At 38.3% G+C, this 15406-nt stretch overlaps 1 protein-coding gene across 1 annotated transcript in view; it reads right to left on the reverse strand.

Annotated features, from left to right (window-relative positions):
* The window catches only part of naaladl2 (N-acetylated alpha-linked acidic dipeptidase like 2), a 526866-nt gene that overhangs the window by 13003 nt on the left and 498457 nt on the right, over positions 1–15406 (reverse strand). Inside the window, exon 18 of the mRNA XM_085263600.1 lies at positions 7069–7267. Within this exon, the coding sequence (XP_085119726.1) occupies positions 7069–7267 (199 nt within the window). The remainder of the gene's footprint in view (positions 1–7068; positions 7268–15406) is intronic.

The following is a 15406-nucleotide window of genomic DNA, read 5'->3' on the forward strand; positions in this document are numbered from 1 at the left end:
TTAACCGGTGCTTGAGCTAGCGACCCAGAATTGCGCTCCGGCACCTGCAATTAAAAAGTAATTAAATCTAATACATAATAAATACAAAGTAAGTTCATTTTTCATGTGCTGCAGCCTTTTGTTCCTTCCAGTTGATGGCATGGCACTCAATAACTAAAAGAGTAATGTCATTCCACAGTCTCCCCGGTGCACACTGCAGACATCCCTTTTTCCTTCTCAGTAGATGTCAGTCGGAGTAGTTGTGAAAAAGAAAGTTTTCACAGGACTGTGTGCCATCCATGGAAGTAGACCCCATTATCCAAACATCTGTAGGTCCATGTCTGTTATCAGTCTCTCTCACATGGTTGAAGATGAATTTTGATCTCCTTTGCTCTACAATGTTACTTCAAGTTCATTCAGGTTTGTTTGGATTCATTTATGCACAGCTCTGTCATGTAAGTTCCTGCCACAGCATTTTGGATTTAAGGTCTGGACTTATCTAATCTGTCCCATTGCTACACTTTGATTCTTTTCTTTTTAAACATAGTGCTGGTGCGCTTGACTTCTTTGTTCTTTTGTGTCACTCATTTTCAGCTAAGCTTTAGTTGTTGAACAGATACTTTGGTTTACAGAGGAGTTCATGGTGCACACAGTGACTGCAAGATGCCTGTGGCCACAAAACAAGCCCACATCATCGCCTCCTGACAGTTGAGCTGAGTAGTATTTGAGATTTAGCTTGTTGGTTTGTGCAATTTCTCAGAGCACGGTCTGACCTTGGGGTGAATTTTCTGGGAGGTCCACTCATGGGAGGTTTGTGGCATTGTGCTAATACCTGAGCAGGCTAGACCAACAAACTGTCAAAACTTCTACTTTTATAGAGGTGGTCACATTTGCTGATGCATTTGATCAGAAGCACATAGCTGGTACTTACCTTCTTAAATCCTAAGGCAGCAGTACGGGTGTACTAGTGGACTGCATAGACCCGTGAAAAGTTTCTTTTTCATTTAACTGCATAACAGAGAACTGAGTTGCTTTTTATTTTTTTGAGAAGTGTAGATTAATTTAAAATTTCAAATGTGCAAATTTCAACACTTCAAACAGATCAAGAAATATTAGAAACATAAGCTGATTATTTGCCAAATTGCACACAAACAAACTCTGGAACTGTTTTTTTTCCTCAAGAAAGTTGAAGAAAACAGATTCTTTTCAAAGGTAAGGCCTGCTTAGCAAGTGAAATTTGATCAAGTTCAAATTTAAGACATAGATGTAATATTACAAATGCAATGTTCTGGGTTTTTTTTAAAAATAATTTCGATTTTCTCTGTACATGATATGTTAATTATTTTTTGATATTTTGAAATATTTTTGAAAACAGATTAAATGAGATTGATTTTATGTCACTCATGAAGGTTACATATTAGTGAACTCAGCTGGTTTAATCTAGAAAGAGCAGCACAGGATAGCTCCAGTGCAGAACATACTACAAGTCACAAATGAATTTGTTCATGAATCAGTTTAAACCGCCATACAGGATCCTAGTTTGCCAACACACCAAACCTGCCTCACTAACTTCTCTTCTTGACTAACATTAGTCTAATCACTATTAAATGAAGCTTAGCCTAATTTCAATAAGGAACATCTGTAATCACTGGTCTTCCTGCTTTCTTGGTTGTTATGCTGCTTTTCTGTTCTTTACATGACTACTGGTTTCCCACACTGTCAATCGCAATACTGACATCGTTACCCTAGTCCAATGATCTTCTCGTCTACCTGTGAGCCAATCAGCCTCCGCTTCACATGGTTTAAATCTATGCTCTCCATCACTCTCCCTTTCGGACTCTTTCGTGCAAACCACCTTCTCCTCATCTCCAGTGAGAGGTGTAAGGGGCCCATCCGGGACTCCTAGTATTACTTGAATATATTTGGATGCAGTATTGTAGGGTCAACCTTACAATATAAAGTGGCTGTTGTTGTGATTTATTGCTGTATAAATAACATTGAATTGAATTGAACTTGAAGTGGAGAGTAGTGGACCCAAATCCAGACAAACGAAACGTGGACAAAACAGGAATCTTAACGAGATTAAGGGCGAGACGTTTATTGTGGCTGATAAAGACTACAAAACAAAGGGTGAGGCAAAACAATTCGACACTAAACTAAACCCAAACTGGGAAAACTAGAAAATATATGTGACAACTTTAAACATGAAAACCTGGGGTGGATATGAGGAAACCTGGAGACATCGCGTGACAACGAATAACAGAAAACTGACACGCTAAATACACAGAGAGGAGACGAGGGGAGTGGAAAGACATGGGGAACATAGCTGATACGAATGAAGATGACGCCAGAGGGGAAGCAAAATTAAACACATTGAACATGGAACACGAGACTGTCACAATAAAACAGGAAACATAAAGATGCAGACCTAAGACACACAGAGGGGAGGTGAACTTAACACTGAAGACATGACAGACTCACATGGGCGACACGGGAGTGAGACAAACACACAACCTCAGGGAATAAATCATAATGAAGGCAAACCACAAAACTCAAATATATCAGAATATAATACATGACTAAACTGTGTTTAAACAGGATCTAAATCATCATGATACCAAGATAATACACAATTAGCTCAGGATGCTGAGTGAAAAGACCCAGCACCCTGATGGAACCAAAACACCCTACTCCCAAGCTTTCAAATAAATCGAACAAAGAAACAAGCCAACGAAAGTCAACTTCTCCATGGTTTAACATGCATGATTTGATACTAAGATCACTAAAGGAGACAAGTCTAATTTATTTTATCTGGGGAAAAATGATTTTCTTGGTTTTTTTTTTACATAAATCATGGAAAGGATAATCATTTTGATTTTCAATTTTATATAAAGTGTATATACCAAGTTAGGTACTTGTATCCATCTGTGAATGATTTATCCGTAACGTTATCTTGTGCATGAAGAGGCTTGTGCAGTTCAAATTCAGGTTTGTGCCAACACTACTGGCGAAGTTATAAGAACTTGTTGACTTCACATACTTTTCCGATTTATTATATTCAAACTTTTCCAGGAGAAGGTATGTGCCTTATTAAGAAGTTGTTTAAATGTGTGGTCCAGTTTATATGATGCATTTGTGTGTTTCTAATACAACATTGTAGTTTCCTTTCATATTATCAGAGGAGGTCTAAATGAAAATGAGCTTCGTTTGAAGTTAAAAGAGGTCTCTTGGCCATTTGAATGGACTTTTGAATCCGTAGCTAGCTTCAGCTCCTCAGCTTCTATCGACTGCAGTATTGAATCATGATGAATAAATAAACAAATAGCATAGGGTACATGAGTAAATTTTTATCCTGCACTGCACAACCAATCTTGTGAGGATTGACGAAAAGCTAGTGAGGATAAACTTTTCTGAATGTTAGAATTATTATACCTAAAACTGCAAAATAAAACCTACAACTCATACAGAAGCTGCTTGTGAAGCCGATGTAAAAAGAGACACTTAAAGCGCTAAAAACAAACCACAAAAACCCCTCGGTTTACGGAGTAGTTATCCTTGATGAGCATTGGAAATCCCACCACCAGTAGAAGGGTGTTAACGAGTGTACCTGCACCTATGTGCTCCTTGTGTCATCTAATTTTGGACTGAGTTACAACTTCAAGAGGACAAAAGTTTGAGTTCAGCCAACTGGTTGGAATGAGAGGGATGGAAAAAAAATACATCATTACAGTTTTCTATAGTTTAGAAGAAAAAGGAATCCAAACAGTGAAGTAACACATATGGGATAGTAAGTAAAGTTTTCACACAAAAACAGCACCTTAAATGGCTCCCAGGAGTCACAGGGAATCGTTTTTAGTTAAAACGTGAGAGTAGTTAAACGTTAATTCATTGAATTTCTTGCCTAGTAAAAATGTTTAAGACTAATTTTGCTTTGCAGAGGTGGTGCTGTTATCCAGCAAACTGGCATCCTCTTCTTTACTTTATATTTATATTTTGTATGTGACTATCAGTGAGAACTTGTTTTCTCTCCACTAGACTGTACTTGTTCTACTTTGCCCTCGCCCTGCACATTTCTGCATGCACCTTTGGCTCTGTGGGCTGACGTTTTCTGACCTGTAGTTACTGACCCCACCAACCTGCTCACTTTTTATTGTCTGTTGTCTCCTGGCTCCTCTCTCACCCTAAGATTCCAAGTACATGGCCTCACTTCATTTCTTTTTCTTTTCTTTTACTTTTTTTTCCCCGTCCTGTTGAAATTCTTCCCCCACTTTTGCAAAGTTCTTCCTCAAAGGTGTTTGTTGGGTTGCCTCTGTAATATTGAGAAACTCTGCTGAGACTACTTATGTTAGGATTTGTTAGTATATAAAGTTCTTTAATGTAATAACAGTTTTTCTGCTATTTAAAAAACAAAACACAAAAAACAAAAGAATAATGCACGTTAAGACGGAAACGACATTAAGGTTAGCCAATCCAAAAGTAATTTGGTGGTTTGTATAACTGCACCAGCTCCTATAAGAGGTTTTCTGCTGCAGAGGACAAGTTAGTCTTACCAGCTTCAGAACAAGAACCACATTTAATGCTTACCAGAGTTAAAGAAGCAGCAACAATAACATCAAATGTTGGGAGAGACAGAAATCAGAACTTTATGACCAAAATGCTGAAAAACAATCCAATACTGAAAATCTGTCAATAAGTAGTTAATACAAGATTATGTAAAAAGCTTCAGGAGCTGAAACATGAAGCTGTTCAGAGAATAAACATAGTGCACAGCTGACTTACCCACTTACAAAGGTATCGAAGCAAAAGGATGCTAATTTGAAGAACCTGTGTGTGTTACAGTATTACAAATGCTGACAGGGTCTCTCTTATCCAAAATGAAATGAGATTAGACTATCCGTGATAAAGTATCTTTCCTGTAATCCCTTACTGTCGCTGCTCTATTCATCAGCAAATTTGAATTCCTGGATTTGGCCTCCGGAGTTGCCACGTGTTCCAAATGTTTCCCAGGCATAGTGGGAACTGTTTAGATGAGTCATTGCTATGCAGGCTACAGGCCATTGTGTTCAAACAGGTGTAACCTACAAGCTTGTTCTTTGCCTGCCAGGATTTTCTGAATAAGCTAGTGATTGAACCACTTTCATTCAGCTGCACTGGGCCACCACTACAATCAATGTGTACAGTTTTGGGATATTTCTCATGATCACACGCACAATGAAGAGTTCTGCACGCTAAACAGGTGACATTTAATAAAGGCCTCTCTAATTATCTGTTTAATGACAGCTCACCAGAAGACCTTTTCAAATGAAGTCATGAATTTAAATAACTCCAGGGTATATATACCAAGCAATGTGACTGCCTCATTCTCTGTATGTTATTAAACATATGAATTCCAGTTCAGATCATTCAAGACCGATCAAACGAGAACAAATAAGATCGGCTGAGGGATTCCTAAACAAAATAAATACAGAACACATTCACAGATGCTCGTTTACCTTCCTCTTTGTTATATAGGGACATCGAAATGCGTTATGTAAGAAGGAGTTGATATGGCAACGAAAGATTGGACTGAAGTGGATTAGATTTAACGCCGCCTCTTAGGAGTGAACATACTTCTGTGTTCATTAGGCCTTGTGCTGCGATGATAGTGGTTGCTAGCTAGTGGTTGAGGAAAAAAACTTTTAAACAAATAAACTAATGGAGTGACAAAACTTAAAAGTCCAGACAGAAAAAAGAGACACAATGAGAGGAGTCAAAATGGCAGGAATTTAATTAGACATCCTTGGTTGGATGTACCAAAGTGATGTCAATACAATATTTGTACACTGTATTTTTTTTGTTCTGCGTGTGAATTTTATGCACTCTGTCATATGGACTTTATGGTTTTAATGACCACTTATGTTGAGTTGAGTTCACAATTTGGCTGCACCTACCAGTGATGGAGGGCAGAGCATTTGATTGTTCACTTCATCATCTTTAATAAAAAAGTTAACTTGTTAATACAGAATCAACATTTCTGCTCATGCCATAAAGTTTTCACAAAAAACAAAGGAAAAATCAAAAATGCAGAAACCCAACTTCCAACAACTAAAAGAGGGCGACAGAAGGCACATGCAGACAAACAGGGAGGCACATTTTGGAAAAGGATGTGTAAAAGAAACACACTTTCATTTCAGGATAGAACACAATAAACTTGTTTCGAGTATTGCTCACATGAGCTTTGCTCAAGTAGTTTTTCATCCCTGTGGAATTTTTGACCACTAATAATGCCTTACAGCAGTGTTTAACCAGTTTTTTTTAAATCATCTTGTAAACCAACAAATGTGCAAACCACATATTCCTACTAGTGGAGTCGACTGATAACAGCTGGCAAAAATGCTACGCAAAGACCTCAACGGCATTTTTTGTGAACAAAGGCAGGAAAGAACACTGCCGGTCAACAAATACGCATATTTCTAACTATTCAAAAATTCCAGTTTGCAAAGACTTCATCAATAGGGAAACTTTATCACACACAACTTTCTTTTTTAATGAGAAAATGCCATCTAGTATCATTGATAAGTGGTATGTGATGCTGGAGCGCACAGCAAATGCAATGGCTTGGCTGTATCTGGGGAGCTGAGTAGGTATGTGAGAACATGCAAACTAAACCACGCTAACAAGGAGGTAGGAGGACCAACTGTGCCATCGGTGATGTGGAGGAGGCAACTGTGAGTGAGCCAAAGGTGGAAAAGGTTTCTGAGAAGAATGTTGTTCCAGTCATCTCCAAGTTTGCTTAGCTTAGATTTAAGACCTTTTAATGCCATGTGGAATAAATAATAAACTTTAACAATGTAAAAAGGCAAAGAAATGAACTGGTGACCCATAAAAACACAGAGAAAACAGCCACATTGATATAGGATGAAACTTCTAATGTCAAACAATTAATTAAAATATATTCAAGATTGTGGAGATTTAATTATGTAACATAATCTTGCAGGTCTTGAAACTGAAAGCATCGGTATCCTGGGGGTGCATTGGCTAACGGTAAATGGAATGCTTATACCTCCTTACACCAATGTTGCAACTCTGAAGCAATAACTCTTCTCCTACCTGTACACTCCAGGCGGTGTCTGTGGGATGATGAAGCTCTTCTCCAGGTCACGGAGTACATCATTCAGCATCCGCACGTGGGAGGGGTCACGCTCTTTTGGGTCATTTGCCGGCCGCATAGTTTCTGACTGGAAGAAAGCTGCATGGTCTCTGAGAGCGGAGGCTGAGGAAAGCAAGGGCAGCGATAGTGCACTCTTGTCTAGACGGATATGTACAAAAAGAAAGAAAGAAAAACAACAGGAACAATGGATGAAAAAGAATATCGCGTTTAAGCTATGCCCACAAAAAAATATTAGCCTAAAAAGAGAGACGATATGGAGTCACTAGGTTGTGGTTTGAAAGTTTGAGAACCAAAATCTCGGAGTAAATGTCTCAACAAGACCTGTGAAATGAACAATTTACACCTTAAGGGCTGTTTCAGGACTGGACTGCCTGTAACAAGGACCAAATCACTATCTTATAAGCCACATCACATTTGAAGGTGATCTTATGTATAAAATACAGACAAAATTAATGCATGGCAACACAAGTTTACATCACATGTCAAAGCATAAACCCCATGGGTCAGCTGTCAGGATCGACACGGTATCAAATATAACACAATAAAACACTGCGGTGCATTGTCTGGAGTCTCGTGCATGTCAGATGCCCTTGCTGGGAACAGCAGCCTTTGCAGTATTAGCTGGAGCAAAATAAGTGGTGCAATCATAGATTTTCATAAAACTGCACGTGTGAGTGGTCAGAACAGGGCTTCCATGGAGCAATCTAAAAATAACAGCAGCACTGGAAATCAGAAATTCACAAAGACCTTGAAAGTCAAAATAAGGCAAGGTTTTTGATTTTAATGAGCAGAGTCAGAGGTTTGTCTGATTGCACCTTATAGCCAGAATCAGATGGGAAATTGCCCTGTTATAACCGGTGCCTTCTTCAGCATATACCACAATAATAGAAGTCATTTAGGGATAAACTTAAACCACATATTAAACTGATACAGCTCATGGACGGATGAAAGAAGAGTCATGAAATACTTCTCTAAATAGTTAAAGCTGCTAGCCTTTGCATGCTGTTTTCACAAGTTTAAAGATCAGGAATGAGCTGCGTCACATGCTCAGATGCTGCTGGTCACGTCTATGCATTGCGGATATCAGCTGCGGGTATTAGAAAAATCAGAAATCAGTTATTTTCTTATTTTATCTAATCAATAGAAAATTATTACTTCTTCTTCTCATAGCATAGCAAAAAGTTTACACCATACATCTGTTCCCTATCTGGCTTCAAAATTAGTTTGTGACCTGAGCAGTCTCTCTTTTAAACCTTCCACCAACTGGGCACTAAACACACTAAATTAAACAGATTCCCCCTATCGAGCTAACGCGCATACATATCCAGTAACGATGCAATGTTGTCCTCATTAGGCTGTCAACACAAAGCAGGCTTGTTTTACAGTACATTTGGCACCGCAAATCAATTACCTTTCATTTACAGTTAATTGCCTTGTATTCTTGGCTCTATTAAATGATATCTGGCTGGATTCAATGGGCCTGTTTTGGAAAGGCTGAAATCTGCCATGCAACTGTTTGCATGAGGACAAAGGTTCTTGTTCAGGTGTTCAGCTCTTAATGGTCAACTGTCAGTTAGCAATAAGCAGTACACAGCAGTAAGCACAGCAGTAACACTGTTGCCAAATAGCGACTGAGGAAAATACAGAGGTCATTTTTAATTTGTTCTATTATACGAGCTGATTATGTCCTTTATGCTTTCCATGTTTGCATATGTAGAAAAACAATGATGACCCATGCATTCCAGAGGAAACACAAAACTTCATTGTTAACATTTCCATTAAAGAATAACAATAAAATAAACCACTGCAAGATTTGCTATTTTTGATACTTATACATAAGTATTCTCATATGGTTACTATTACTATTGGTATTATGCTGTTTTGCTCCAGACCTGTTATGACAGACATCTAAAAAAGAAAAACGAAAAAAGAAAACAACTGGGCAGGGGTGAGCTTAAGCTAGAATTACCCTAATTTACCATTAATCTAAAGGGGATCTATCTGGCGATTGCGGACTTCACTGAACCCATAAAAGGAGATGAAAGATACAGACATCGTGCAAGGTTCAGCTGTATGAAAGTTGTTCCTGGATTCGGAGAATGTGAAGAGCTGACTGCCTGGGATGACAGAAGAGAGAAGGGCAGACTTCTTGAGGATTATGTGTTATTATTCTAAAGAACAGCATAAACTAATGCCTTCCAAGATATTAATCGACAGACCTTCCCGCGTGTTTGTGCTCCTTCAGATAAGAGTGTGTCACAGTAGGTTTGAGAACAGAGCGTGACTCATTGCAGAGGAGAGTGGAAGACAGAGGGGACAAAAATAGACAACGAGCGCAGTTCTCTCCTACAAATTTAAATGGCTCTGGCTTCTCGCAGCCAGCTGGGACTCATGAAATATTGTTTGATTGTTGTAATCCATCACATCTTTTGACACACAGGGACGTGTGTGAGTGTGTTTGTGTTTGGGTATACAGTTGGGACATGGCCTCATGCGATGACAGAGGCAGAGAGAAGAAGTAAAGGAAAGAGCTTTAAAGTGATGTTTTTTTTCAACATTCATTTATATCAGAATCTACAAATATTCAGGGAAATTATTCTCATTTTCACGTATTCTTCAAGAATTATGGCTTTCTGATTTTGCATTTGTCTTTATTTAGTTTTTAATTAAAGTGTTTTATGTCTGTTGCTGTTTTTTGAAATTACACTTGCATTAGGACCAAGTAGGTAATATAACTAAACCTACATTACCTTCCTGTGTTCTGTCAAAGATACCAAGTATCAAACTGTATCAGTATCAAGCTTTGTTACTAAAACTCTGTATACATAATAACTAAAATGTAAATTTTCTTTCTGTCAGGTTTGTAAACCAGTGGATATTCTTTAGTGCTTCCTTATAAGTAGTAATTATTGAGCTCACATGAAGAAAGATAATATCTGCTCCCAGTCGGAGGTTGAAGTGGACACTCTCTTAACTAGCTGCATGTTTTTTTTTAAATCTCAGAAGAGGTAGTGTAATGTACCTTTCAGCGCTGTAAAGATTTTCAGTTGTACCAGAGCTGTCATTTTATTTATAGCTCTTATAGCGTCAATAAAATATTCATCATAGGGTGTATCTGTAAGGGATTACTGGTGTCTTATCTCAGTCATCGTCACCAAATGTCACCAATAGACTGAAACCTCTGAAAGGAAACAGTAAAGGAGCACATGTAATGACACGTGGAAATGATGACAAAGAGAAACTACACAAAAAATAAAATAAATGACAGCTACAAGGTCATTTTTAAACCCCTTAAGCCCACCAAGGTTTATGCCATATTTCACAATCTTACAGCAAGTCATCCAAATCTGCACCAAGATGCTCCACCTTATGTTCATGAAATCCACAAATACATACACAAAACAACACTAATAACACTGTGCTGTGTATATATAAAGACATTACTTATATACTGTATATTGTGGAACCTTTTATAATATAATTTTCCATATCAATCTCTTTGCATTTAATTTATTTTTTGTGTGTGTGGAAAAAAAACACCACTTTGTTCATTGGAAGGGTGAAAAAAAAGTGTAAAGCACACAGCAACTCAAATAAATACATTGTAAATAAAAAACATTCAGCTGCGCACACAGTCTTGTTGCTGTGGCATTTGTGTCTTCCAATAGTTCACACAATTTGGAAAGAAAGGCTGTGTGGTTTCAAATAATGATTTAGAATATATATCTACCATGTCATGTCATGTCATGTCAATTCAGTTCGGCTCTGGTATATTGAGAACATGAACTGCAATTAATCCACAAGCAGTTCCCTTTTTACAGATAAATTACATGTTAAATCTCAAACATTTTCAAGCTCTTCTTTTCAAACTTTCACTCATTATTCAATTAATAACTAACTACTGAGCACACAAAGATAGCTCATCGTCGTATTCACAAAGCCTCAGAGCACATAGGTGATGTTCATGTCACATGACTGTGGAGGACTACAGGACGCCTAAAACTCAGAGGGTCGTGTCAGGTTGCAACAGATTTGACGTCTGTTTCACTTTTCCAGAAAATAAAACTAAAAGAAATCTGATTTGTTTTCAATATAAGCATGATAAGTCATAAAATAACTATTAGATTGCATCAAATGTTGCAATCAAATTCTGCACAGAATTGAAGAATCATTTCTTCCTTTTAACTAAATCCCCCAACTCTTTGAGTACTTCATCTCAATCTTTTAAAATTTCTTTTCTTTTTTCCATTCAAAATCATGTGGCTATGACTGTGTTGCCAGTGCCACCAGGCACACAAACGGAGACACCACCAACACATTCGCTACCTTCTCCAACTCACCCTACGCCTCTCTACCACCTGCACTTAACACCGACTGTGACAATGAGAAAATGTGCTTCTTTTGGTTATTATTAGAATTTAGATACTGAATATATGATTTTATTAGCTCTGTATGTGTCTAAATAACATGCTGTGCAGATGAAAGTGGTTAGTGTCCACCTGATTTCACCAGAGGACATTATGATAGCATCCAGCAAAGCATACCTCATGCCTGCTATTTTCTGCATGAACAACACATACTCCTAATCCGGTCGTTAAGTGATGACGTGACGAATCCTACTTCCGGGCCTAAAGTAGTCTGCGTTTAATATGGCTTTTGTGTTGTTAACATGTTTAATGTTATGTATTTTCTTCTATTTAATCTCAAAAAGCTCCTAAAACAGTCAGTGATCACTGTTGACCTCCCTTGGCTTTTATTACCACTAATCATTTATTTAAGCTCAGTTTTTAAAACCTTAGGATGTAACTACAGCCCAGCCCATGCAGCAGTATATGAATGACTAACCTCGTATTGTGGATGGATTATCTCAGTTGTTCTCCTGGCTGAAGTTTGGTCCTTTTACAGCATCCTGCCATGCGATTACACTCACGTTAACTTTTATTGAGTGGAAAAAAAGTTAGCTTGTTTATATTATGCTAACATAGCTGTGTCACTAGCGGTCACGTAGCACATCATTATATACCAGCTAGCCAAACTTCAGTAACCCTACAAACGTCACTGCTGTTTAGTTTTCTGTCTTCATTTATGTTGGAAGTGATAACAGAGCTGTACGTTTTAATTTGTTTCCAAAACCCCGCAGTCAGGACATGCTATATTGTATTTAGATAGAAGCTAGCGAGCTAACTTCCTGCTAACTTCTAACTCCGTTAAATGTCATAAATTCCATTTTCATGGATGCCTGGATGTTAAACTCAATTGTTACACCTGGTAGAGCAGAACGCTGATCATTTTATTAAAGATGAAAGACAGTTTTTCAACTCTCAGTAATGCCATAGTGATCGTTTGATATATGGACCTGCAGCGGAGTTTAGGCCCAGACACGGCTAGTGACGTTAGACTTAACAACATAGTGGTTAATGATGAGGTGAAATGAGGTTAAAAAATTGAAGACTTGAGGCATCAACATAGTTTTATAAACCATTTTTGTCTTTGCAGAAAAATGTTGGCCGAATTCATTTATGCAAGGCTGAACAGACATTATTCTTCTCAAGGCCTTCTGACTGTGAAGCCATCCTGATAAAGTGGAGAATAAGAGTGTCCTTATGGTGACGGGCAAGTGCGTGGAACTGAAAGCACACAGAGCAGTAAATATGTTCTGTAACTGGCTTGAGAATAGAAATTCTTTTAGTGAAAGAAAACTTTGATGTTTTGTTAATATTAGTGGCTGTGGTGTCCTTGGTGATCACTGATTGGACAGTCAGAATGTAACTCTCTGTCCATTTAACGTTCTTTCACTGATTACAAGCAGAGCCCTGAGTGTTTCACAGCTAAATGTTCATTAAAGTACTTTTTTAGAATGTGTTCAAATTGAATGTCCATTAAAGCCAAGGTCAGTCCACGACAAATTCTGAAAGAAACTTTCCTCCTCTCTGTTAATTATATAGTGGATCAACCTCTTGTGCAAGTGCAACAAAGAATCCATTACAAGTGGATTTTTAATTTTTGGCTACGAATCGGAATTAATTAGCAGCTCAAACCTTGTACAATCAAAGCTGCAAGACAAAGTGTTTAGCAATGTCATTTGGAGTTTGTGTTTTTGCTCTAAAGCAGAGGAATCTGGGAAATGATAACTAAATTTCCATAACTGAGCAAAGTCAAAGACATACATGAAGAAATATACATGCCTTTGGAACAGGAGTCACAAGTTCCATTCCCACCTGGGATGTCTGTATGCAGTAAGGGTGCTCGGGCGTTGACCGCATTGACAAGGTCCACGTCAGGTATTGAGGAACCAGGGCACCCTGATGAGAAGAGGGCATCGGTGGGCAAGAGACGAAAATAGGGGGCTGTTGGAATGCTACTAAGCAAGTAACCCGAGCAGAAGGGGGTACAAGAATAGGAGCATTAGGTGCAGTTACTCCAGCAGATCCCAGGAACAACATCTGAGATCTCTGACCAGAAGAGCGCAGTCCTATGAACAGCTAAGATACTGCACAGGACCCTCAAGGACCCCATCATCATGGTTTGATATGCCATGATGATTGTTGACAGCGCAGATGAAGAATGATTTTTATTATTATTATTTTTCTGGAGTTTGGACTGGACACATGAATATTGGTTACATGGCTTTGGTTACATATTTGATTAGAAATATGACACATTTGCAACGTTTGCACTGAGCCTCATGTCCCCCTACTGATGATAAAATGTGATATGTTGGTCTTGTTTGAAATCTGAGAGCAGAGAGCACACAAGGTCACCATCTTCTACGCTTTTTGTGGAAAAAAAAGGTTACATGGACACGTGCCATTATATATACTGAAGTCAGAGCTTCATAATAGTGGTTACCTTCTCTCTTTACTCTATCTCCAGACTTAAATGTAATTATAGAGTGAAAGGAAGCTATTTGGCTTTGCCACTGATATGCCTAATTAATCCTGAAAATGTACAATGGATTTTAAGTGTCAGTCAGGTATAAGGTGTAATTCCTTCATAGACACACACATTTAGTTTGATTTCCTCAGTGTATACTAGTAATTCTCAGTGCTGAAATTAGAAATGATCTACCTATCTTTGAGCACTGCTGTTGAGGACCAAAGGAAGCCTTGATACTGGGCGCTATCTGAACAGTAAATTAATGGAGATTTATGTCAGATCAGACTAGACCAAAGGCAGTTTTGTATAAAGGGAGAAAAAAGGAGCATAGTGATTAAAAAAAAGTTGAACAAAACGTGTTGGGTGGGGGGTTCAATTAGCTCTGGTTGTTTGATCTGAGTACCCTCCATAACTGCCAGTCATGAATACTGCTGTGCTCCATGCTGGCTGTGAAGAATCCATTAAATATCACTGGTCCTTTGCTGCAGGGGGCTGCTAAAACACCCAGAAACTCACTCACACAGCCGTTTCACATCCCCTAAATGTGCTCACAGTGAGCATTTAGAAAACTCAAAAAAAACCAAACAAAAACAACCAACAGCACGAGTTACCAACCATTTAGCCTATACATAAAGAAAGACACAACAAATGTCCTGATAGCACACTCGAAATAATAATCACTAACAGTACTCTCTCGCACAAGTGTAAAATAACCCTTTTCATATACAAAAGCTTTCAGCAACTGCACTTTTTTCTGTCACCCCCATTTCCAGTGAATGTGAAATTCAGAACAGCACTTTATTGTGGCTCCTGCTCTCTTAGTCTTGTTAATAGCCTGTTTACTTCTACTTTGCTTCGCTTCTGTCAGTCAATGGCTACAACCAGGGAAAACCTACAAAACCACGAAGCAGCAACAAAAAAGCAGAACCAAGTAACATGACTTCAGTCTGCTTGTCTATCAGTCTCCTCTTCTTTATTTCAGTAACACGTACACACACGCTGACTTAGCTGTTTATTGAGCTAACATTTTAGTGTTTTCTGTTTGGCCTTTTTCCTCATCTAACTGTACATTTGTTGTTTAAAATATAACCAGTTTTCAAATGTTGAAACAAGTTTAGCAACAGCGGTGGCAGCAAAGAATCATCATAGTTTGTTGTTAGGAAACCATCACACATGCTCATGTGAATTTTTAGAACTCAAAACACTTTTATTGACATGTGAAAGGCTCTCCTGGATCATGTTTCATGTCAGTTCTTCTCAATTCCTTGAAATTTCCTTTGCTGCCAGCAAATTAACATGAGCAGTAAACCTCCTCTATAAAACGCTGCTTTGCAGTAGATTGATACGTTGGCCATATGGTAACAAATGAGCCATCTTTGGAAAGGCGTCGAATTTGACAAA

The sequence above is a fragment of the Mchenga conophoros genome, linkage group LG23 (assembly GCF_057382185.1).
Source record: "Mchenga conophoros isolate Kocher_MC1m ecotype Shallow Benthic linkage group LG23, M_conophoros_male_GT1.1, whole genome shotgun sequence".
In the NCBI taxonomy this organism is placed as follows: Eukaryota; Metazoa; Chordata; class Actinopteri; order Cichliformes; family Cichlidae; genus Mchenga; species Mchenga conophoros.